The sequence below is a fragment of the Dermacentor silvarum genome, chromosome 6 (genome assembly GCF_013339745.2).
Source record: "Dermacentor silvarum isolate Dsil-2018 chromosome 6, BIME_Dsil_1.4, whole genome shotgun sequence".
In the NCBI taxonomy this organism is placed as follows: Eukaryota; Metazoa; Arthropoda; class Arachnida; order Ixodida; family Ixodidae; genus Dermacentor; species Dermacentor silvarum.
This window is the reverse complement of record NC_051159.1, coordinates 78,565,823-78,592,757: the sequence shown is the minus strand read 5'-3', so window position 1 is coordinate 78,592,757 and position 26,935 is coordinate 78,565,823. Positions and strand designations below refer to the sequence as shown.

Genomic DNA, 26,935 nt, shown 5'->3' with positions numbered 1-26,935 from the left:
CGGTTCAAGTCCTGATAAGGTTGATAAGGACAGATAAGGATTGATAAGAATCATATATAGGTCTCATCATATACCGGTTGCGTATCGGTTGCGATAAGGTTGATACTGACGGATAAGGGCTGAAAAGCTTGGTTGGAGTCCTGATGAGTTTGATAACAACCTATAAGGGTTGATAAGGGTCGGATCTAGTCCGATAAGGGTTTATACTGGTCGTATCGAGCTTCATAACATTGATGACACCAGGCTGTGTGATGATGAGGGAGTGGCACAATGCTTACGCATACTTACACAAGTCCCTAGAGGAGTTTCTGCATAATTTTCTTTTGCTTCCTGAAAACGAAAGATTATTGCAGCACCAATTAAGGCTGAAATCTTTGGCTTTAACAGAACGCGAATTGGCTAAATTCGTTTTCAATCTTCATCGAGCTATCACTAACCGCCACCTCCTCATGGTGACGACTTAAAAGAAGTCACAGTTTTGGAACTAGCAAAAGTAGCAAGCCGGCTGCCTCCTTCAGCGCCAGGTCCTGATGACATCACTACGTCAGTAATAAAAGCATTAAAAAAGCATCACCTCAAGTTCTTCTTACCAATGTAAACCATTCAACTCGAAATTCATGGATTCCGCCTGAATGGAGGTTGGCAAAACAAATGTTCTATCAAAAAAGCAAGGCATGTGTTACTCTTCAGACAATGTTACGTTATTAACTCTTACATCTAATCTTGTAAAACTAATTGAAAGAATCTTACATGGTCGCATAGATAATTTGTGGCAAAAAATATGATTTTCAGCCCGCGCCAAGTTGGATTCAGACCCTGGTGCTTCATGTGGTGTGCGTATGTTGAACTAGAAAGCCGAATACAGCTTTATCGATGCAGGGAACAATATGTCACCTTAGTTGCCATAAGCTTATGAGAGTAAAGAACATGTAATTCTAATAAGAGCACTTTAGAACGCAGGTCTTCAAAAGTGTTCTGTGAAATGGATCTTGTATGCCTTCCTAAACGGCAGGAAATTGAACTGCTCAATGCAAATTGCCCTACTGAAAGTATAAACAAACTACAGGCCTTCCACCAAGTTGATTCCTGTCGCCATTGCTGGTTATTGTTTTACTCAGCTTGGTCACATCGCAAAAGGATATGCAGATGTGTGTTTACGACGACCACATAGCGTTTTTTTTTTTTTTGCTGCATCAGTAGACATACAATACACTATACCAAACCCTGAAATCCTATACGGGTAGTCTTGAAATGTGACTCGATGGCATTAACCTCTCTCTCAATGTCAGCAAAAGTGCGATCTCAGTTCTTTCTCAAACCCTTTTCGTACGCGCACATTAAGCTGGTCTACTGTCAAAAGGTTATCCCACAATTTCAGTCGTCTCAACTTGCTATGTGCAACGAAAACCTTAACTGGAGTCTACACGTAGAGCACATTGCACTTAAGGGAGCACGCGCAGTGGGCACGCGGCGTGGACTTAGCAACAATCGCCACGGGTTGTACAAAGAAGTCCTAATCATTTATTGCATGTATATTGCGCCGATATTAGTGTTCAGCTGGGTTTTGTTCTCTGGCCTATACCAGAGAACAAATATCCAGCGTACAAAATACCCCTTGTTCTCGTAAACCAGAATCACTGCGCCTATTTCTTGGTCGCCCTAAATTTGTCACGAACAATATCGTTTATCAAAAAGCGCGTCTGCCTTCTCTCCTCATTCGGTTCTATATCCTATTACAAACTTTTCCAAAATATCTATGCACTCTACAATCTATACATTCTACATTATATCTAAACATTTCCAACTCAGTCATTTCATTGCGGTATGTGGGGCTCCAGCGGTATTATCGATGAATTAAACGAGTTACGTGGTTATGATTTGCAGAAATGAGGGTCAAGTTATGTGTAATGTACTGGCAAAGTTAAAGTTGCATGAGTTAACTACAGCATTTGCAATAAATTACACACGTAAGTGCCCCGGAGCGTTGTAAGTTTTGTTTTTACACGGACAATGCGCTGAATACTTGCCACCAAGATTACATTTAGTGAACATGGAGGGAACATTCTGACTGATTTGCTTGCGAAGGTAAATATGTGCGTGGGAAGTGCGGCCATTACTAATCATTCCTTAATGAAGTGCAAGAAAGCGTTATACTCGCGCAATGTTTCAAACAGCTGAGCCATTTGCCTGGATAGTTTTAAAATGTGCTGTTTAATTAAGCGAAGTGATATTACTAACACAACTAACAGTTGCTTTGGAAATTGGGGTGTGGTTCGGCAAACTCGCATGAATATTCGGTATTCTTCATTCATATTCATTTCCTTATTTTTCCGTATCATTGTCTTTGCTTTCCCCCTCTCCTTTTGTTATCGTTTTGTCCTTACACCGCCACTTGATAGCAGGCTAGAACACAGTAGTTCAAGCCGACCTCTCCGCTTTTCTCTTAACATAAGTCTACCTATCTCTCTTTAAAGAATATAGAAACGGCAGCCTGTAAGCCTTCTATAATGTTATGACCTGTACAGACGGTTGTGCCAGGCTCACATTTCTTTTTCCATCATCACGTTTTCTGAAGATAGCCAAAACTGACCTGTAAATTGTTAGGTCATCTGCAGATTTACCTTAATATTGTGGTGCTCAAGCTGTCCTTAAATTGTACATTATTTCTCAATAGAGCATTTGTTCCACTAAACTTCGGGGTTTTTCTTTCTTTTATAAGTTAGCACTTAACTAAAATGATAACTTCAATTCTTTGCAGATGAAAGCGAACCTGCTCTGCATGGTCACTTTTTCCTTCCTATTAGGTAAACAAGTTTTATTTTTTTTTACCAAAAAATGTCGTCTTGGTCTGGGTGCAACATTATTATTTTGCAATCTCACACAAATAAAAATAATTTAAAGAATTCCTATTCAATAATTAACGTGGATGCATTATAATTCAACAATTTAAAGTTTTTATAACGCAGGTCATAAATGCCGAGACGTATGTAGGATTTGTGTTACGAGGCTATGCTATCGTGGTGCGTTGCTCTTCCTGCTTATGAAAACCGGACGCAACGCTAGAACCTACGTCTCCTGACATTTAGATTTCTGTGCAGCCTGTGGCCTTGTAAGCTGAGCTGTTCTGAGAAAACGTCTGTATTTATCACGTGCGGTCCTTTTGTCTGTTGCTTCTGAAGGAACAATTATGTCTACCCCAACTAATACCATGCTGCGTTACCGCTTGCACGCAAAGCAGCTGAATTTGATCAAAACCAGAAGATACATGGGGTGACACGACATCCGATACGACGTGCGACGCTTCTGAGGGATGCTGTTGGGCCCTAATGAAACCTGTTGGACACGTCGTATCATGGATCGTGTGCGCAATCCTACTTTGTGGTTTCATCAGTATGGATTATACTATATGTCATCGATAACGTCTCGAGAACGATCGTACCGAATTCCCGAGTGCAAGTGGCCCAATTTAGTATGGTGCAAAGAAATTCGCGAACTGTCACCTGCAGCTCCACTGAATTCCAATGGCGCTCAATCAGATTGACGCGCAACGACTTAATTTGCCGGCTTTATAACCAGGTTATACAAAAGACACGCTGCTTCTGAGTAGGAAGCATCGTTCCATTTGTGGGCTCCTGTAACAATCCTTACCTGATCACAGAAGAATGAAAACATTGTTCAACTGACAACGGCTCTCCTCGCAGAGGGCTATAATTGATTTACGGGAAGCTACGAAAAAAAATTAAAAATGTAGAAATGGAGAGCGTCACGTGCACTCAAGTTTTATTTCATGCCAATTGTCACAAGAAACGTAAGAAAAGAAGAGAGTAATTTACAAGCAACTGACATTTACAAACTTGTCACAAAGGAACAGGCACACTATAAAGATAAATAGAAAACAAGAAGATAAATAAGAAATAAGAAAATAAGAAAACGTTTGAGGTAAGTGACAAGAGCGAAGTAGATTTGGTATAAATTAACGCTCGCTGTCTTGTTGAGTTAGCTCAAAGATCAACCGCAATGGGGTTTTAACGCCATTATTTCTTTCCTAAAATACACTTGGCTTCAAATTAGCGCCGAATTCATTATTTATGCCAAAGCATTATATGCCCCATTACGCGAAAATCCGTCGGCATAGTCGGCGTGACTGAAAGGTGGTACCAAAAATGGTCGACGGCGCAAAAAGGCTCGGATGGACATCAAATTTCTCAAGGAGGTTCCTGTAAGCAAAGTAAATCACCTTCATATGAAAATTTCGTAAATATTGGTCTGGGTGGGAATCGAACCTGGGCCTCCGTGGTGCACGCTTCCCCGACACCACGGCGGCTCCACGGTTCTGGCTGACTAAAGGTGTGCCATCTGCGTGCGTCACTCTATCTGGCTGACTAAATGTGTATCCTAGTGCGTGCGTCATTGGGCACGTGACGGCGCAGCCAACGGGGAGGAGGTGGCGCCACGTCATGAGTGTATAAAATGGGTGTATAAAAGAAAAAAAAAACATTATTGGCCAATTATGAATCTCGCGGGCACCAGTTATGAAATCCTCGCGGGCAAATGAGCGCGTTGGGACGCTTGGCGCGTTGTTTTTTTTTTTTTTTTGCCTTTCCGAGGCGCAGTTAGAACTTAGGCGAGAGCTTGCGCGGGGAAGAAACGCGCGGAAAAAGCCTTTCATAAAAGGAACTCTAATGCTTTGGCAATGCCACACGTAAAAAATTGAGCGCCTCTGCCATTGGATGCACTTTGTTTTTTAACCCGCAAGTGTTTTATGCCGGGTTCCACCGAAAATATGTCCCATGTATGGTGTGCGTACGTCACGCAATTATCAGCACGCAAAGCTGTGAGATGGTGACACTTTGCCGTTTTCTGCCTAGCTAATGGTCAGGAAAGCAGGCAAAGAAAGCTTAGAAAACTTTGCTTTACTAAAGGAATTGTGCTCTTGATGATGTGTTTTTGTTGCAATCAGGATATTGAAATAGCATTTTTTTATCAGACTAATTTCATAGGCAACATGACCGGCAGCTTGGACACCTGGAAGAGTATTAGCGATCGTAGCGCTCGTCAAGCCTTCAATGCCCTGCAGTTGCAAATCATCGGTGCCACATTGACTCCAGTTCATTAAACCGCTCCGTCAGGTGAAGAAGTTAGTGTTGAAGAAGGACAATTACCTCGCAACGTCCAAAGCGCCGCCCTCCGCCATCTCTTGAGGAGTGATTACGTCGTCGGCGCAACTGAACACTTTTGATGGAGCGATCACATGCGTGTCTACGTTCTTGCACGCCGGTGGCAAGACACATCAGACGCTGGACACTTGCGCCTCAAGATAAGCGGTGATAAGCTGACGCAAACTGCAAGCACATCCTACTAAAAAAAAAATCCGCCTCCATTCCACCCTGTGAAAGTGGATGTACAGCGAAGCTGTTGCCGACGTTAGACAAGCACGACCGACATTAGACGATGTTAGACAAGCACCACCACCACAACCGACGTACGTCATGCGCGCACGCACGGGTGCTGAAATACAGCATACACGCTTATTCCTCTAGGCCCTCCGGCAAGCGCCCAAGTGCGTTATTGAACTAATTAAATCTTTCAGAGTGAATTGCGTCAGAGAATTCGTGAAGTACGACTTACAGACAAGCTGCAGAGAGGATAGCTTCGGTTTGTAATTGTACAATAGAAACGGCATCCTCGCGTGACGATATCGTCTGATGATGTAATCTGTCGACGTCCTCCCGTCAAACTTGACGTCACGCAATGATGATGTGATGATGTCATCTGATGACAACCCGCCGTGGTTGCTCAGTGGCTATGGTGTTGGGCTGCTGAGCACGAGGTAGCGGTATCGAGTCCCGGCCACCGCGGCCGCATTTCGATGGGGGCGAAATGCGAAAACACCCGTGTACTTAGATTTACGTGCACGTTAAAGAACCCCAGGTGGTACAAAGTTCCGGAGTCCACCACTACGGCGTGCCTCATAATCAGATCGTGCTTTTGGCACGTAAAACCCCATAATTTAATTTTTTGTGTCATCTGATGGCATCATGTGATGCCTATTGGAGAAGCAGCACACAGCGCTTCCCGTTTCCTTGCACTGACTCCGGGATCCGCCAACATTTTTGTGTAAGCGAGAGTGGCGCACGCGGACACTAAAATTCCCAACCAACTACAGGATAACAGTTTCGCTGTAAAACTGCTTTCCGCGCCCCCTAGGCTATTTGCTACGGCGCTGCTGTTGGCAGGCGAAGTATCAGCGCTGGTTGCCTATACACCCTACGTTAGGCACTACGGTGTCATGTAGCTGCGTCTACTGCGTAGCGTCGATACGGCGGCCACCGCGGGGTGTCACGAAGAGCCCTCTCGCCGTCGAAACGCTCGGACTACCACATTATCTGATCCGTGTGTGTAGTTGACATGGCTCAGGGGCGTGGGAACGTGAGCCAGCCCGAGCATCCACATCTGGTTGGAATAGGTCGTCTACTTCCCGAGTTGCACACCTTCCAGGTGCGTCGCCATCGTGGTCGAAACTCGTTTTATTTTGACTACTTTCAACGCGATTCCGCAGTGCGGCATCCATGCTGAGCCAACGTGCGCGCGTCCGACATACTCGCGCGAGTGAACATAAAGATCATGTTTCGTTCGAGACTCGGAAACTGGGATTGTCGTAGCGATAAGCGCGAAAAGAAATGTGCTACTCGTGTATTCGGCAGGAGAGAACTCAGCCACGTACAGCTATCTAGTATACTGCAGGTTATAGCACAGCGAAGGGATGAGATCAACATTACCATAGTAATAGCAACCGGAAGTCTTGGGTTGCCAAAAGCTCCCGTCAATTTTGGCTGAAAGAAGAAACAGAACATTGAGGCCAGGCGACGTAACACCGTACACAGCCGAGGCACCACCACCGATGCCACTCCTCTCATTCGGAATGGAAGGCGTTGAGGGGTAATGTGAAAGGGTAATATTGCGCTCGTATTCTCTACGCTCGTACTAGGCCTTTTTGATAAATTATTTCGGTAATACTTTTCTAGTAGTCACCATAGTCGTTCGAAGGCATTTTTGAGGCTTCAGAGAAAGGTGGTTTAGGGCTCCTTTAAACCAGCGCGCTCAGCAAAATATTGGTTGCACAATTGAAGCGCTAATTACGCATAAGAATATTTGCGCGAGGAATTGTAATCCTAACCGGTCTTTGTTTCTTGTCTGCTCCTTAAATCGTGCAGCTTACCCACTAAGAGCAATCGGCCAATATGCCGGCATTTGAAGGGAGGAGGGCCGCTATAACTTAAAAGGGAAAGTAAGGCGAATTATGGTGGAAGTTTGACAAGTTATATGGAAACGGACTAAATTTAAACAAGTAATAATAATTAGTAAAATGTGTTACTTGCATAAAGAGAGCAAATGTATGTCTAAAATGGTTTTATAAACAATCGACAATATTCGGAATGATCAGATTGTTATTTAAGGAAATTAACATGGCATTCTTCTTGTGTGGCGAAGGTATTCGCAAATGGCCACGGGGACACTCCCGTGGCATTCATTTCTGCCTCGCAGAAACGAATGTTCTATTTGCTAATTTCTTGAATACAATATAGAAATACATTCTTCTCTGATTTGTAAATCGACGGCAGCTTGTAAAGAATTGGTTAATGGTTTCAGCTTCCTGATACACATGATATGAAGAAGATAGCACTACACCGTACCTTTGGAAATAACAATTTATATATATAATATGGAAGCCCACTTTTCTAAAAGATTGCCTACATACGTGCGGTGCGCTATTTATTGTTCCAAGAGAATATCAAGTGGTTAAAGCCTGATATTGTAAGTGTTAGTCTTGTCGAAACTTGAAATAAAAACTGCATGCATATATTGCATTTACCAACCTAATGTGAGGTTGAGCAACATCAAATACCCAGCTCCCGCCAGCATCGACCCCGGGCCCGCTGCGCGGGAGTTAGATATATATACTCTATCACTGAGCCGCGCCAGCACTTGCTAGCATGCAACGGTCCTAGCTAGTGCGAGAGGGGACACGCGATGGGACATGCGAGCTGCGCAGCGTCGACACGTACACCTTTTGCCTTGCAGTTTCATATTATTACACCAGGTAGAACGGCCATGTAGGAGTTAAAGAAGGTTTGAGGAAGAAAAATTTGGCCATTATGGACGCCTTTCTTACTGTTTTAGTTTTTATTAGTTATTACAGTTACCACGAGTTAAGTCGTAGGCTCAGTTTGAGCGGTGAATTAAATTTTATGCATAAGTGTCAAATGTCCCATAGAGCGAAACGCAGCTCCACTAACGTGAAACCTGGGGACGTGCGAAGCATGCAGCGATGCACCGCTAATGGGCTCATACTGCCATAAGCAACATCTCATAACCCCGTAAACGCGGCCTCTCCATTACGACGACAGAAGAGAAGTGAAATTCTACGCTGGAATGATGAGCGGCAACGCAGCCAGCTGTCGAAGACGACGACGACGACGACGAACGCGGGAGCGCGTGGCGAGCGCGTGCCGCCTGCTTACCGTGACGACGCCGACAGCCCGAGCGCATAAGGTGCTTTGCACCTAAAAGTGAGAATTTCCTAGTCCGAGCCATGTTGCCGTAAGCTAAAGTCGACCGAAAGGTCATTCAGCCATCAAAGGCTGTACGTGAAAGTGTGTCAGCCATTTTCTTGAAAAACAAAAAGAAACAGTGTCCTGGTGACCTTTGTTTCCTTTTGACCTAGTCACAGCAAACGCACCATATGTCAGTTCGGAGGGATTATGAATTCAAATGTATTTATAAGGGAAGTATCCGTAGCGGTAAGATGATTTAAGCAAGACATGCAGTTAATCTGTCACTGTAACGATTGTCAAAGGAAGAGTCGCAATAATCTCTAATAATTCTGCCAGAAATAAGGGCGTAATATAGAAAGACGTAATGAATGTAACAAGGATAGTCTCAGATAATGTGCTCATTCACACAATTTCTTTACTGACTGATGCAACAGTCAAAATTACAGTATCGAATCCCAACTGTGCTAATTGACTTTCTGAGAGGTAGTTAATTATTTTAGCAGATAGTTTAGCATTAAAGAAATCTGTCATCAAATTCCATTTTATGGTCCCTGAAGGCTTCGCAGAAGTGATTTAAGGGTTCTAGCTGCCCTTGTGCAAAGTGAACCGGAGGCATATAAAGCTGGCACAATGCCTCTTGAAAAAAATGCAGTCATTTCATTGTTAAAACTGAACTAAGATTTGTCCAGCATATGTTCATATGTTTTTAAAAATGTGTTCACCAAGATGATGTAGAATCTGTGGGCAAGAGCAGGCAATCTTGCTTCTTAATATAAGAATGTTTTCGCAATGAATTTTGGGTAACCAAGACAAATGCACAGAGCATTTCACTTTAAAAGAAGGTGGTTATGTGATTAAATCCCGGCCAGCTACCAGAACAAGACGCACAAAATATACTATATAGGTTGAACGCTGATGGCTTAACTTACAATGACAGTGTCCCTGCGTCTACCTTACAGCTTACGAAAAGATCAGTTCATCACCGCCTTCGTTGTGACAAGTGCGTTCAACATTTAAGACGCACGTAGCTATGTAAACCAATTCGCGATAATAAACTCACATGTCAACTTCATGAGAATTCATATCTGGTCACAAGTAAGGCCACTTGGCTGTGGACTTTTAAAAAGATTGTATCAAGTTTCTATAAAAGAAAAACAGCTCGCAGCAACTATGTGCTCCATAGAGTTTCTCACTATATTACCTAGAGGGAAAATTGGCGCTGCTGCGCTGTGATATCCATGGGAATGCCGGTATATTGTGACTTCGGATTGGCATCGTTCTTGGAGAGCCAGAACGCCTTGAAGACGCGCCTGGCTAGCACCGTTCCGTCTGTCACAATGATTCATTTCCTGCTAAAACAGCACGTAAAAAACTGCTTTAGCTTTATTATTACACAAAAACATGTTTTGTTTAATTTTGAGGACTTGCTATTGGATGCACAATTATATGAAACGCAAAAAGTATCAGCGGTTCGCTAAAGTTGGAGGGCAGACGACAAGCTTATCGCTCGCTTTGGAACAACTTGTCGTCTGTTCTTGCTTTTCTTCGCTTTAATCTGTATTGTAGGCGAGTAAACTTTTTTGAAAGATGTAAATGGGCGAATGAAAGCCTTTTATGTAGATTTTACTTTAAGAACGCATTCATTTGTGTAGCCATATCCACGTTTTAGACGAAGCCTCGTTCTACACCAGCCAACACAAGCCTCGCATACACGTATCCCGACATGCCCATGAGGGCACGGCGCCGTTTAAGAAACTCGCATAGACGGTGGCGCCAGTTTACCCTCTAGGTGTTATAGTGAGAAACTCTATGATGTGCTCCCCACAAACAATAAAAAAATTGAAGCAACATACAGAGGGATCATTCGCTTATCAGTGCGCAATCATTGGTATTATTTAATAAAAAGAAGTAGTAGAACTGCATCACCTCTTCTTTTTCACGCTACGCAGGGCAAGGACTCACAGATGCCAGTGACGACAATGAACTACAGAGATTGTTTAGCGACAAGTTAAATCGATCCATACCATTGGAAGATTTTTCATTATATTTCAAATACGGAGTAATTCCCTATCGTTATGACTTTACAAGCGCTTCCTTCTTTCTTTATGACATCGGCGGGAAACTAGATGGAAACTGCAGCACCAAGCGTACGGAGGGCAAATACGTGGCGCTCTCTTGCGACTTTAATCTTTCAAGAAGTTTTGCGCTCTACAGCGTTGAGAAGAAGAATACGTTCTGGAAGTCACAGTACTTTGTTGCCAATGCCTCAATCGTGAAAGGCAGTTTAAATGTGCTAGTGCAGCTGGACTCGGATAGTGACACTAGTAAGTACGAAGTTTCTGATTGAATTTATAACAAATTGTATGAGAATTTCTGCAATCTCCTTTACATTTGCAGCTGTTAAAAGAATACAGTCATTTTGTGGAAATGATTGTAAAAATCGTTGTATATTTCCATAAATTGTTAATAGTCTGAAAAAATATTTTCTGTGGGCCTTTGCTATTATGTAGTGTAATTATATTGCTGAAGATAAATCAAAGAAGGGCTAGATTAACTCCTAACCATGGCCATAATCTTCTCGCTCTCTTTCTCGCTACAGACTATCGTGCTGAAAATATACCATATTCCTCTGCCTAGGTAAAGCGTGGACAATAATTGTTTAGAAGTTCGAAATCTTTTCACCACGTCTTTATGATTTAGAGATTAGGAACGCCGGTATTTATTGAGTCTTGTTCTCTCGTTTCTTGAGGATTACCACAATAGGACGACACATTCTAGCAGTAAATATAGTCGTTCACAGGGTAATAAACGGAGGGGCCACAATGAGTAGTCACAGATCCTGCTCCATTTCCAGGGGAAAAAAATCTCATTTTATGAAGCCTTATTAGCAGTTTCTTATTAAACACGTTGATTATTTTGGTCGCATTATCACCGCCACGCAAAGCGCGTCATTTCAGCCCGAGTTTGTTCTATGCCGGGTTACACTGAACCAATATAGACGAGAAAAGAAAACTTACCCATCTTACGATGAATGTCTTCGTTAATGCGATTAGCATTGAAGGAATGTAGCGACACGCTGCATTGCCAACGCCGAAACGTGTCTGCAGCCAGGATCTTCTTTCGCGCTTCCTACTGCACAGGCCGCGCCATCTAGCGGGTCACCGCAGTAACCGCGCGTGGCGCTGATGCAATGCCGCCAAGCATCAGATAAACTTAAAGGATCATTTTCGTTATTGTTGAGCGGCACATACCCCGTGCCACATACCTAGCTACCAAAATTGGCGTCAAAGAGGTTCACTGAAAAGCTGCCACACACCTCTAGTTCCCCCAGAGTGGGTATGTACCACGAAGATGATTATGATGATGAAGTGATTCGCGGCTGTATTTTCTGTCTCCTGTTTTGTTTAATGTGGCATTGCTTGCGCGTGTTTAAGTGCCCATGTTGTTGTACTTATTTATATATAAAAACATAGGAAGCCAGGCTACGTCAGAGCCGGCTGTACCAAAATAATAAATTTGTTATCTCAAGCAGCAATAAAAAAAGAAAATGATAATATATTGAAAATCACGATACACAAATAAATGAACACGGGAACACAAGCGCACAAAGGATGTGCTCTACCGGCACCAGCACCGAAAGCTCTGTTCAATAACTGTAGGATAAGTTACCCGTAACACAGGAGTGAAATAATCGCCACAAGTCTCTTCATACATATATGGACAACACGACCACGAGATCAGCTTGTTAAAAAATAAGCATTATGTAAAGAAAACAAAATAGAAATGCCACCTATTAGTGTACCCTAAGATTCGCGAAGAGCACTCACTGCACGCCCCTGCTTATCAGGGCATGACCACGGCCAAAGCACTTTGCTCACTGTGAGAGGACGCCTATCAAGGATGATCAAACGGGAACGCAGGCAAACCCGCTCATGTCCAGGACATTCTATTATAACATGCTTCATTGTAGCGTCGGAGTTGTGAACGTAACTACAATGTGGGGACGTTCGCCTTTTGATGTTACGAAGGAAGTGAGACGTGCATATGGGCTACGTATAAGCGCAGTTAATGGAGGAGCATTTTGAACGTGTAGTTTGCCTTTGGTTCGGTGAAAATCACAGGAATGGGGTTAATTCTGTACGGGATTGAAGACATAGCGCGGTGGTCGGACAACGTGTCTTTTCAAAGCTTGCCTTGCTTGATGCAAAGAACATTTTTCGGTTCCTGATACAGAAAATGTCACCGTTGTCCGGGAACCTAATGTGTGTGCTGCAGTTACTGATTGCTGTGCCACCTCATTTCCCTAAGATTTGTTGGTAGTGTAGTTGTTGGCTGTATTTAGATGTAGAAACTTGCGAAGTATAGACTACCTCAGAGGCGGCTGCCCAAAATCTCCAAAATTGTTGTTATTGTTGTTAAATAATAATATTAGTAATAAAAGGTTTAATTTCAGTTATTTCTTTGTACAAATTTGTATTTTCCATGTTAAAGGAAGTAGCCAGAGACGTACTGCTTCTAACCACAGCAATTATACCTCATTTAACCCTACGTACCTAAACCTAGAAACTTTATAAGCGATAAGCTGCGGCTACAGCCATAGCATTGTTAGATGAGAGCGAGTTTTTAGGAAGGGGGGGGGGGGGTGAAAGGAAAGTATAGATAGGAAAGGCAGTGACGCTAACTAAACTAGCGTGCGGTTTGCTACCCTTCATAAGGGCTAAGGCAAAAGGGAATATAAAGTGAGAGAAAGAGACAGAGAGAGTGAACACTCAGCGCACGCAACGTATGACACGCGGGATCCAAACGGTGGAGGAGGCAGGTGTATTTCGAAAACTGCACTCTTGCGCAAATAGTTACATTCACCCACGACACTATGTGGCCATGGTCTAAATTTTTTTCATCTCAGGAGATGGTCCAGATCTCAGATGGTTTAACACGGTTTATAGAGAGACGTCCTGTACGTCATATACTGAGAACATGTGCAGAACAGGTACTCCACGGGTTTCTCACATCTACAAGAGTCGCACGATGTTCTATCGGCCATTCTAATACGGGAACAATTGTGCGTTCGGAAATGTTACTCTCAGCAATAGATCTCATTAAAACTTGAGTTTCTAGTATAGACGCCATGTTAACTTTCATTTCTTGCAACACTAACAAGTGTTAAATATATGGCACGGTTCTGACTGTTCAAATGAGAAACAAAGCTATGGCTTTCCAGAAAGAGCCCCCAATACGTGGTCAAAAAATAAAAATAAAGCAATGGTGCAAACATTGTCTCACCAGTATTTGGTGTTCCACTGCCAGTGTGGGCTCCCTAAGCCACATATCGAAGCGTCCTGCAACCTAGCTTTGATATGGGATTACTCGAAGTCCTTATAAATTAGAAAAAAAGGGATTCCTCTTGTTCGCGTTCATAATAATTAGCAAGTACTTGATTTTGAGGACATTTGCATCGTTGGTTGGGTACTAGCATCATGAGATCAGGGGGGGGGGGGGGTTATTCTGCAAATTCCCACCTAGTGACTGTTGAATCTGTACCGGTTAAAATGAGGCTGCATGGCCGGGGGCGCCTGTCTCCTTCTCACTGGTACCCCAGCACAGCTAATAAGCACTTCAGCAGCAGCTGGCATGGCACTAAGCCTGCACTTTCAGAACAACCTAATCCCCGCCCTTCCTCCGCAGGGTAGCGTTGTACAAAAGAAAAAAAGAATGATACCGTTCGGATGCAAGAGATGGGGACGATGCTGGTAGCTTTCAGTTATAGTATGCGAATGTAGCAATTCTCGCTTTGGCGAAGTAAAGCAATGGTGTAATGTAGATGGTCCTTTAGAAGTTTTTTTTTTTCATACCAATTGATTGAGCGCTCCATTCTTCCCTTACGGAGTACTGATTGTTCTCGCGAAGACTAGATATTCCTATAAAAATGCTCTGATACGTATCTGTTTGAGTGAAATATTGGCATTCGAAATACGTTACGTTTGCATGCCAAACACAATCTTATATGATAACTCATATCTTCCAAATGGAAAAAAATGTATCGCGCAATTTCACATAAGCAAAAGCTTCCTCTCTCTGAAACCGTTTTACACGAAAACGTAGAAAACTCACAAGAATATTACGCTGCGTTAACTGATTCCTGAAGTCGTATTGCTTAAGTTGTTCCTCAAAGGCACAATTTGTTACTGACGGAGGAAACGGACTATTGACTACTTCAGAGAATGTGGTGCCATGTTTTATTTCATGAAGGTTCGTTACAGCAGCCAGTTTTTCTTACAGTAAACAGTGAAACGTATTGCCCTTTCCATTTCATGTTCTTTAGTAGAAGGAACATGAAGGCATATTGTTTTGCTCGTAGTCAATATAAAAAGTGCTGTTATTAGTGTGGCTTCAGCTTAATAAATTACTTTCGACCGAATAGGACCAAATTACTTTCGACCCATTATTTTTTGGGAATTTACAATCAGAAATAAAAAACACTCTTTAAGAAGTAGTATATAGATCATACAGACTACTTACAGACTTCTTATATACTGCTTATGTCTATCACTACTTACCCGCCATGGTGGCGAAGTAGCTTTGGTGTTGCGCTGCTAAGGTCGAGGACGCGGGATCAAATGCCGGCCACCGCTGCCGCATTTCGATGAGGGCGAAATGCAAAAACGCCCGTGCACCGCGCATTCGGTGCACGGTAATGTACCGAACGTGATCAAAACAATGCCGGAGTCCCCGCTACGGCGTAGCTCTTAATCATATTTTGGCACGTACAACACCAGAATTTAGTTAATATTTATTACTACTTTATATATATTCTAATGGGAACACAGGACAAGAGAGCAGCAGGCAGCGTTGGCAGCGTGTCTCAACCACAGCAGCTCAGGCAATCTCGAGCTCGCGCCTTCCGGACGACTGGCGATGTGTCTGCAGCACCGGGCGTTACTCTTCACTCCAATTACCCCCCCCCCCCCCCCCCCCCAGTTGAAAAAGGAGCCATCCTGGTGACTCAAGGGGAACTTCAAATCATTGGGTCGTAATACCGCTTCAGGTGTTGTACGTGGACGGTTTCACGACCACGACAGCCTTGGTCCGTAGGTGGCGTGACAGGCTCGACAATATAGTTCACAGGCGATCTCAGCGCTACAACATGATAGGGTCCTCGATATTTGGAGACAAGCTTGGGTGAGAGGCCAGCAGGAACGGCAGGAACCCAAAGCCACACAAGGGAGTCCGGAAGATGCGGATGATCATCGTCACGTCGAGATTTTTGTTTTGCTCGACGGCTGTTAAGGAACGGGCGAGCTGATGGTATTCCTCGGCCCGGTGGGCAGCTTCAGAGATGGGCGTACATTCGGATGAGTCGGGTCTGTACGGAAGAATGGTGTCGAGGGTATTCGAAGGTTCGCGGCCATACAAGAGGAAGAATGGGGAGAAGTTTGTGGTCGCCTGTGGTGCAGTGTTGTAGGCGAACGTGATGAATGGCAGAATGAGGTCCCAGTCAGTGTGATCAGAGGCGACGTATTTGTAGAGCATGTCGCCAAGGGTGTGGTTAAATCTTTCCGACAGACCATTATTTTGAAGATGGTAGGCGGTGGTGGTGCGATTAACGATGCGACATTAAGCAAGCAGCGCGTTTACAACTTCGGAGAAGTACACACGTCCTCTATCGGTCAAAAGTTCGCGAGGTGCACCGTGACGGACAATAAAGTTTTTCAGGAGGACGGATGCTATATCACGAGCGGTGGCATAAGGCAGAGCGGTTGTTTCTGCGTATCGCGTCAAATGGTCGATGGGGACAACTATCCAGCGGTTTCCGGAAGCCGTGCTCGGAAGGTGTCCATGCAGGCCAATGCCAATGCAATCAAAGGGCCTGGCAGGACGAAGGATTGGCTGGAGTGGACCAGAGACATGCTGAGCAGGAACCTTACGGCGTTGGCACTGAGGGCACAACCGAATGTACTTGCACAGAAAGGTGAACATGCCACGCCAATAAAACCTGGAGCGAAGCCGGGTGTACATCTTGAAGACACCCGCATGTGCACACTGCGGGTCAGTGTGGAAGGTATGGACATATTTCAACACGAAGATGTCGAGGTATGACCAGCAACCACTTGCGGACGTCAGAGACGCGATTCCGGCGATAGAGAAGTCCATCCCGCATTTAGAAGTGAGAAGCTTGCCGGCGCAAAGCTCGAGAAGGTGGAGGAACAGTCGATGAGTTTGAAAGAAAGCGGATAAGAGCACTAATCCAGGATTCCTTGCGTTGCTCCGAAGCAATGCCGCAGCCTGCTGGGAACGAAAGTACTTTGTCAACGGCAGAGAGGCAGGCATCGCTTTCGGTTGACTCGGGCGAAAGCGAAATGGCGTCGGCATCGGTGTGGCGACGGCCAGACCTGTAGACAACGCGCACGTCGAAATCTTGCAAGCGCAAAGCCCAGCGAGCTAATCGACCTGAGGGGACCTTCAACGTGGACAGCCAACAAAGTGCATGGTGGTCTGTAATTACGTCGAAGGGGTGGCCATAGAGGTAGGGTCGAAATTTACCGGTGCCAAAATTATGGCCAAACATTCCTTCTACGTAACGGAATAATTCGTCTCGGCTTTGGTGAGGGTGCGGTTTGCGTATACAACCACGTACTCGTCGAATCCAGATTTGCGCTGCGCGAGCACAGCGCCGAGTCCAAAATTGCTGGCGTCGGTGTGTACTTTGCTCAGAGCTGTCGGGTCGAAGTTACGCAGTATAGGCGGCGATGTTAGTAGATGACGCAACTATTGGAAGGCATCGTCACGAACGCACGACCAGGAGTAATTGTTCAAGTCGCTCCGCTGATTCAAGGGTGCGGTGATGGACGCAAAGTTCCGAATGAAGCGACGAAAGTAAGAACTGAGGCCAAGGAAGCTGCGAAGTTCTCTTATGGAGGAAGGTTTGGGAAAATCAGCAACTGCACGGATCTTGGCGGTGTCAGGAAGAATACCGTGTTTTGATACTTCATGGCGAAGGATGGTGAGATGACTTGTGCCAAAGTGGCATTTCTTCAGGTTGAGCTGAAGGCCTGCGGCAGTTAGGCACTCTAACACTTCCTCCAGCCTACACAGATGGGTGGGAAAATCAGGCGAAAAAATAACCACATCAACCACTTGAGGCCACGCAAAAGGTTGTCCATCATATGCTTAACTCTTTCCCTACCAGGGTGAAAATAGGTGTTTTAAGGGCGAAGCACCTTAGGGCCGAGCCTTGTTCCTCCCTCGTCGCCCGTCGTCCGTAGCTCTGGTTTGCATGGAGTCCGCTAGGGGCGCTATGGTGCACAAGGGCGTTCGTTCCCGACGTGCGCTCTCTTTCTCTCTCGTTCCCGACGCGCTCTCTCTTTCTCTCTCGTCCGTAGCTCTGGTTTGCATGGAGTCCGCTAGGGGCGCTGCGGTGCACAAGGGCGTTCGTTCCCGACACACGCTCTCTTTCTCTCTTCAGCCATGGATGATAACGGTCGCTTCTGATAACGGCGCGCCCGCTATGGATGAAAAGGTGAGAGTGGCGGCTCAACTGCAAGCGGAGTCGAGGGCTCGCAAAGCTGCTGCAGCACGGCGACGCAGACAATAAGCGGACACGGAGTCTAGGGCGCGGTAAGCTGCAGCAAAACGGCAACGCCGGCAAGCGGACCCGGAGCTGAGGGCTCGCGAAGCTGCAGCAGCACGGCAACGCCGGCGTGCGGAACCGGAGCTGAGGGCTAGCAAAGCTGCAGCAGTACGGCGTCGCCGGCAAGCGGACCCGGAGCTGAGGGCTCGCAAAGCTCGCGCTTGAACCGAGCACCGGCGCCACAAACCTCAGGTAGAGAACGCTTCCGGCGTTTTGCCGCCGCTTCCCGCGCTCTCGCCGCCTCTGGGTCCGCTTGCCGGCGTCGCCGTGCTGCTGCACTGATCTCAAGGCAGCCTTAATGAAGGGAAAACGATGTCTGCACTTCAATACCATATACGACCAATAATAAACCATTGTATATATCGTACACATGTGTTGTGAGTGAGTGAGTGAGTGAAATAACTTTTATTACAGGTCCGGCGAGGACGCGAACTCGTCCCTCATTTGCATGTTCGAGTGGGCAATGTACGGGGGATTCACGGTTACCCGAATGATCCCCCGGTGCTTCGCCCACTCATCATCATTAACTTCGTGGATATGCGGTGTTTTTTTGTGTGTGTGTTACGGCAGATGTTTTTTTCTGAAGTAACTACTGCCCTCAATATTAAATGTAATACATAAACAGAAAGCAAAATGAATGCACTTCTTGCGCATAAAAGTTTTATTAACGAAATGTATGTCATAATAAAAAACATATATATATTGTTAAAATCAGGATTGTGCGATAAAATTGAACAAAGTTTGTAAAGACCAGCTTGTATCTACTAAGAAAAAAAATGTTACAACTATGAGATATAGAAAATGTATTGCCCTCTATTAGGCACTATCTAAAAAAAATCTGAATTTGTCATTCAACAGGTATTTCGCTGCAAAAATTTAACTGCAATCGCTACAGTTGGGCGTGCCGGGCTGTGGCCGCCGATGTTCCGGGCTGGTTGGCGTCGTCGTTGCTTTCAGATTCAAAGTCCGATGAAAAGTCAGCCTCCATTGACTCGCTGCTATTATTGCGATGGTAATTTTACTGCGATAGCAATTATATGGACACTTAAACGGGATTTTTGCCGTCGGCGTCGCCGTCACCGTGAGGTTCCGTATAAAGTCCAAGCGCGATAAAATCGTCGCCGCGTCCCGTATGCGCGAGTGAAAGCGCGCGGGGGACGCGCGCTAGCACGGAGAGCAAACGCACGGTGGAAAGCAAACACGGCCTTCGTCGCGCGAAAGGCCGTAGGCGTATGGGAGGGAGGGAGGCGGAGCGACGCTGTGCTGCGGCACCAAATGCGTATCTTGCAACCGGGCGCAGGGGGAATTGGCCACTGAATCTCCCACGCGAAAGCAAGAAAGCGGGAAGGCAGCGGTGGGAGGGAGGTGGCAGCTTCTACACTGCCAGCAACATCACTTGTACTTTGCCCGGCTGTGGCGGTCGCCCGCACCGTCTCTTAAAAGCGATCTCCACATGCATGGCTCTGACCTTTCTATGCGCTGTGTATCCGCCACTCAGTTTCCGTTGAAGCGATAGACCGCACGAACCCTCGCTCGCTGCGGCGGCTCCGCTTGATGCCAGCGTTTTGACAGTCGTTGTCTGCGGTCATTCAGTGGGATCTATTTATGTTTGCTTGTGCGCGCTGACACCACGCTTGTTAATTCAGTTAGTAAGCGAATGTGTCCAAGTTTACACAGCCGATAAAACTACTATCCCTACTCCGAATAGCTCTCCACTAATTTGCTATCGTAATTGAGACTTCGCCTTTCGGGCAAAACTGCGACATTTTTTTGTTGTGTCGATAAGATCAGCTGCAGAGGCAGCGGAATCGCGATATCTGCGATCTCCCGAAGCGCGCGCGCCGTTTCCGGAGTCGGACATTTTTGCTTTGTGCTATGACGATCGCGAAACTTCGGAGCGCGTTTAAAAATCACCGCTTGGCGGGAAAAAAGCGAACTGCTTAGAAAAAAAAATTATAGTTTCTCCTCCTTCACGTCCGATAGCGCAGTATATGTCCGTGAGCGGCGCGAAAGGTCTCGAAAGCGGCGTTTCAAACCATCGATAGGGATAATCATGCCCAATGGGCGCGGCACGGAAAGAGTTAAATGTTGCGGGGGCGTTGCAAAGCATGAAAGGCATGACTCGAAATTCATATAATCCATCTGGTGTTACAAAGGCCCTTTTAGGTTATTCTTCGGGTGCCATGGGGACTTGCCAATAGCCGCTGCGTAAGGTGACAGAAGAGAAGAACTCCGCGCCTTGGAGACAGTCAAGGGAGTCGTCAATTCTCGGAAGAGGGTAAGCATCTTAACGAGCTATTTTGTTAAGACGACGGTAATCAAGCCTGAATCGAATCGATCCATCCTTCTTCCTAACAAGAACAACGGGAGATGCCTAAGGGCTATCCGAAGGCTGAATGACGCCGCACTTGAGCATGTCTGCTACTCGGTCGTCGATAACACAGCGCTCTGTCACGGATACACGATATGGTCTTTGTCGCAGCGGCGCACTGGCACCCGTGTCAATGCGATGGCAAACAGTTGACGTGCAGCCCGAGGAAACATGCTGTCAGTCGAAAGACGAACGGAACTTGTAGGCGTAGAAGCTGGGCGCGTTGGGAAACAGTCAACGTGTCGCGATGGAGCTATGTAGAACATCGGGTGATGTCGGCTCCTGCGTGGGGTTACAGGTCACTCCGGCGACATCATGAGTGGCGATGGAACCAGTTGGCATGTCAATGATGGCGGCAGGGTCGACACACTGGACGCGGCCAACCCACTCCCCACGAAGCAACATGAGAGGACAGGACAATCACTTGGAGAAGAGCAGTCGGCTGACGCCGGCATGAATGTCCGAAAGAGCGAGAGGCAGCGGGGAACATTTGCGACGAGCGAAAATTGCAGATGGCGTAAAAAGTACGCTGGCATCAGCAACAATGTTGCATGACACTGTGGCAAGGGCAGAGGAGTGCGGTAGCATTGTAACGTCTTCGGCAACAAATACTATATCTTAAGGTTCACGAGCGTCACAGCGTTTGAAATTCCACTTCAGTACGAGAACAGTCGATGACGGCCTTATTAGCGGAAAGGAAGTCCCAGCCCAAAATAAGATCGTGGGAACAAGAACGAATCACCAAAAAATTTGACGATGGAGAGAAGGCCGTTGATCACAACGCGGAAGTATCACGCAGCTGCAGGCGTGATGCGGTCTGCGCTGGCAGTTCGAAGTGATACGTTTGACAGTGGCGTAACTTTTCTGTGAAAACGGCAAATTTTGGCACTCGTAACTGAAACTGCGGCACCAGTGTCAACGAGGGCTAGGGCAGCGATGCCGTCCACATATACATCAAAAACATTAGTCGGAGAAGGGAGAGGCCTTGGTCTGTTCATAAGTGACGCAGTTCTTGCCTCTGGAACAGCGGCGATTAGTCTTCCCGTTCCGGCGTAGATGGACGACGACGCATCGGCGAAAGCGAGCGGCGTCGAGGCGATGGCGAACGGCGGTCAACAAGAGGGCGGTGGTCCGAGTAAGAAGACATCTGGCCAGGGTTCTGAGACGTGGAGGACAACGGGTATGGTGCAACGTATGGTTCGGTGTCAAAGCTACGGCGGTAGGATGTTGCGCGGCGACGGCAAAGTCGTGCAACGTGGCCAGATAGACGACACGCAAAACATATTGGCCGGTTGTCAGCAGTGCGCCATTGTCCACTGCTGTGTGGGTACCGCGGCTGAATGAAGTGGGGAGCCGGACGCAGTTGTACGGCTGATGGGAATGGCGCAAAGGTCTGAGGTGGTGGCTATGCGAGAGCCTCGGCATAACTGAGAGGTGCAGTCACCTCGGGAAAAGCAACGGGAGCTGGCACCTGGCGGAGTCTCGCGGGCAGAAGGGAGAGCTGCGCAAACTTGCTCTTGCCCTGGCGAAGATTGGCCGGCAAAGGCGAGGGTGGTGGCGTGGCTGAGGACAACAGCGAAAGCTGACGAGCGACCTCAGCACGGACGAACTCTTTTATATGGCAAAGCCAGGAGTCCATGTCATGAGCGGCGGCCATGCTCGCGAGGGTTTCGTCGGACACAGGTGGGCGCCACGTGAGAAGATGCTGTCTGCAGAGCTCGTGGAAACTCTGGCAAAGCTCAATGACCTGAGAAACAGTGTTTGGGTTTTTTGACAGCAGCATGTGAAAGGCATCGCCGGAAATGCCCTTCATGATGTGACGTGCCTTGTCCGCCTCCGCTATTGTCGGGTTGACACACCGGCAGAGGTCGACGATGTCCTCTATGTTTGCTGGTATCGGCTTCGTAGGCGTTGTTCAGCGCGAAGTTCGCGAACACCAGGGTGGCCGAAAACTTCTGCGATGCTGGTTTTGAACCTAGCCCACGTGCGGAAATCGGCTTCGTGGTTTTTGAACCACTGATTGGCAACACCCGATAACTAGAAGGTCGCGTTGTTGAGCTTGAGGGGATTGTCCCATTTGTTGGTCCACAACGAGGGCAGACGCAAGGCGTGAGCAGAAGCAATTCTCAAACAGATCAAGCAACAAGGCAACAGAGCACGCTTTGTCGACGCCGCGGAGTACAGCGATGGAAAGACCTTTGCCATCGTCGTGGTCGACTCCAGTCGCAAGCTTTCCAATAGCACTTCAATTGGCACTTCAGACCGCGAAGTCGCCGAGCAAGCCGCCCTCGCCCTGCTGGATGGTCGTGGGTCTGAGATCTATAGCGATTCCAAAACAGCAGTTAGGGCTTTTCAGAAGGGTCGCATCAAAGAGCAAGCTGCTCGTCTTCCTAGCGTCTCCAATCCGGATGCTCTTACGCATCATTCGATTCACTGGTTTCCCGCTCGCGTAGGGTCGGTCGAAGGTGCTCCCTCGAACCTCAATGAGTCTGCTCCCGAGGCTGCGCGCGACCTCACCGACCGCGCTTTCTCTGTAAGGAGAGCCGACACCCCTCCCCCCTACGGCCACAGGGATGCTGCCGCTACTCACAACGAGGCTGCGAAATTCTTCTACATGTCTAGAAGGGTCTTTCCACCCCCTCACCCCAAATTGAATAGGGCGCAAGCTCTTTCTCTTAGACTTTTACAGACCGGCCCATATCCGTGTCTGGCTGTTCTGCACGAAGTTTACCCTGACGTATATCGCGACGACGCCTGCCCGTCCTGCGAGCAGACCTCCACTCTAGCACACATGCTCGGGGAGTGCGGGTCGAGATACCCCAAGTTCAGCAAGGAGGAGTGGGACTCGCTTCTGCGTAGCCCCGATCTAGACAAGCACATCCTGGCTGTCCGGCGTGCCCGCGACCGGGCCGGTGGGCTAGACCTGCCGGTCCCGACATGGGACTAGCCGGGTGCGAGACGAGTTCGCGTCCTCGCCGGACCTTCAATAAAAGTTATTTCACTCACCCACTGGCTCGTTCTTACGATTCCAACCAATCTTCACCGTCTTTCTCATCGGTGCCGCTGAAGATGTCAGGATCCCAGTGACGCTGGGCACCGGCACTTACGATGGCTGATGTAACCGGTGGGGATGTTCGGCTGGGGTCGTCAGGCATGACGGACGGCAGAGTTCGGGTGCGTAATTACAGGTTGGGGGAAAACCGCAACACCTCCACCAGAATCTAATCTGTACACAGGACAAAAGAGCAGCAGGCAGCGTTGGCAACGTGTCTCAACCAGAGCACCTCAGGCGATCTCGAGCTCGTGCCTCCCGGACGACTGGCGACGTGGCTGCAGTGCCGGGCATTCCTCTTCACTACAATATATCAACCAGAAGAAAGGGAACCAAGGGTGAGGTGAAATAACTTTATTGAGGTCCAGAGAAGACGCAGGGGAGACCCCGCGCCACCCGGCTAGTCCCACGTAGGGACCGCCAAGCCGAGCTTGACGGCCCGATCGTGGGTACTCTGGACGGCCATGGTTTGGTCGTTGAGTTCGGGGCTGCCCAAAAGCGCAGCACACCTACCTTCGCTGAAGGCGGAGCCGATGGCTTCACACTCCCACAACACATGGTTCAATGTGGCCGTTAGTCCACAGGCAGGACAGTCCGCACTGGGATACCTTTCAGGGTATATAGCGTGAAGAACCGCAAGGTTAGGATACGCACGAGCTTGTAAAAGTCGAAGGGTCACCGCCCGCGCTCTGCATAAGGCAGGGTGCGGGAGGGGGATACCCGTCTTGACAGATAATAATGCTTGGTGATCTCATTATACGTCATCAGTGGTTCCTCGCGGGGTAGGGGGACTGCGGAGGCGGCGCGGTCAGTGAGTCCTCGCGCGGCCTCGCGTGCGCTCTCGTTAGGGTTTGGGCAGAACCCTCAGGTGACCCAAAGTGATCGGGAAACCAAATGAGAGAATGCTGAGAGACACTTTTCAAGCTTTGGAGAATGCGAAGGGCCTGAGGGGAGACCATCCCGGTTTGGTAGGCCTTAATGGCTGCCTTAGAATCGCTATATATTGCCTCTCTGCGACCATCGAGCACAGCCAGCGCGATTGCAACCTGTTTGGCTACTAATGGCTTCGAAGTGCGTACTGTAGCGCAGCAAGTGATCCTGGAATTAGAGTCGACGATGGAGACGGCGAACGCCTCTTGTTGGACATATGTCGCGGCATCCACGAAGCTTGCCTCAATGAGGGCCCGAATTTTATTGCTCATATCAGAAGAAGCCAACAAACACAGACACCAAGGACAAAACAGGGGAAATTACTTGTACTTACTAATTGAAATAAACAAATAATAAATTAACGGAAATTAAAGTGGATGAAAAAGACAGTGTGCCGCAGGTGGGGAACGATCCCACGTCTTCGATCCCACGGGTGGTATTAAATTTATATCATAATACCACCCGGTTCGTGGCCTATCCCCCTCAGTGGGTTGTGCCAAGTATTGAGGCATCATCATCATCATCATCATTATCACGTCTTCGCCACGCCCAACCAACACGCCCAACTATCCATCCTAACACGTCTTCGCATAACCGGTGGGATGCTCTTACCAATTGAGTTACCATGGCCCCGTTTTTCCACGCACTTACTGGGCTATTTATACTTACGATTTAAGATTATATATATATATATATATATATATATATATATATATATAGCCATAAATAAGTCATACGTAGTCATAAGGCATTCTCATATATACCCCCATAGGACCCCTTGGAGCTCATCGTGTTAAAGACGGATAGACAGATTTCTGAGGGAAGCAGCCCAAAATGCTTACGTATTCAAATCAGGTCCAAAAACGAAGGACATGTCTGGTATTGTATATATAGCGTTCTAAAGTGAACATTCCTTTGCGGATTCTCTCAGACTGTGGCCGCTGCCTTGCCGAATTTATTTGTGGATATATATACAAAATTTACATGAAGGTACCCACAAAATGGCTCATATAAACGTATAAACCTATACCTTTAAACCTCGTATGCTTTTCACGTATCTGCACCTCTTTTCTACGCCACTAAAGGTAGCTTAATGCATAAATCCTGCCACAACATGTTTAAAGCACATCAATCTGTTAAAGGAATGGCGCGGTATTTAACTAATTCTTTGATTTACTTGGTTTTTTTTTTGTTCAGCCTCACAGTATGTGTCACTAGGTTCTTGGCCACTCCTCCAGAATAGGCATGTCCCACTCGGTACGATTCCTTCCTAAAACTTGAAGACATAATAGTCTCATGCTCACAGAAATAGCTCTAAAGTACAGCCATCTGTTAATAGGATATTTAGCGATATATCACGAATCGTTGGATTTACTTTCTTTTTTTGACTTGGCCATTCGGTAAGTGCCACTGGGGAAGTGCCCGTTGTTGGTCAATCCTCCAGAATGGGCATGTCCCACTGCGACACACGAGGTGCAGAATTCCTAAATGTTGCTTCATACTCGTCATTCTTTTCTGTCCACACATGCACCTGTCGTCACTAAATTGTGCGCATCGCCGTTAGATGTAAAACATTTAATTAACCGTATTTCCTAAGCTTCGCTTCGCATAAATTTCAACATGTGGGCTGGATCTGCATGAGATTTTGTGTTAGTATTGACGCTTGTTTTTATTCGCTTGCTGTTCTTTCTTTTCTTCCACAGACAAACCAAGCGTGGCCTGCTCTGTCAATGTGAGCGAACTGGGCCTAAGACTCAGTACATCACATGTGGCTTATTCCGTAGCGCTAAAGAAAAATTCGAGAAATATGCTAAGGGAAATATAACAGTCAAAATTCAGAAAGGTTTGCAGAAGTCTTGCGAGTTGTCTGCCGTCCACTTGCAGGAAATGTGGCGAAATCAGACGCAAATAAGCTCAACTGATGTGCCGAGCGTTACCATAACATACGAAGCATCGGCGAAAAATGTGACAATCAAATCACCAAGCAAAGAAACTTCGACTGATGCGCCTAGCACAACTCAAGTACGCGAGAACACAACGCCGAGCACGACTGTAACATCGAAGGATAAAACTCCATCTTCGAAAGAAATAAAACACTGCTAATGCGGCGATCATGTGGCATTTAACACTAAACTGTGTGTTCTCTGAGCACCTGTGTCATTGTTTGCGAACAAAAAAAAAAGGATTTCAGCTAATAAGATAAGAAATGGTCAATAGATTTATACTCTCACTGCATTATAGATATTGTAGTATATGGCTGTTTTGAATCGCAATTTCACTCAAGAAGCCACATAATGATAAAAAATAGGAATTCATTCGTCGCTATCAACATTTCGCTCTTACCCTTAATGGTAACGGTGTTAGCTATGAGACAAATCACCACGCTTAAAAGACATGTC

At 46.7% G+C, this 26,935-nt stretch overlaps 1 protein-coding gene across 1 annotated transcript in view; it reads left to right on the top strand.

The window, feature by feature from the left end:
- LOC125946127 (uncharacterized) overlaps nucleotides 1–26,647 on the top strand; it is a 32,010-nt gene extending 5,363 nt beyond the window's left edge. Inside the window, exons 2-4 of the mRNA XM_049668618.1 lie at nucleotides 2,759–2,804; nucleotides 10,505–10,879; nucleotides 26,240–26,647. Coding sequence (XP_049524575.1) covers nucleotides 2,759–2,804; nucleotides 10,505–10,879; nucleotides 26,240–26,361 — 543 coding nt within the window. The 3' untranslated portion in view covers nucleotides 26,362–26,647. The remainder of the gene's footprint in view (nucleotides 1–2,758; nucleotides 2,805–10,504; nucleotides 10,880–26,239) is intronic.
- Nucleotides 26,648–26,935: the final 288 nt, after the last annotated feature.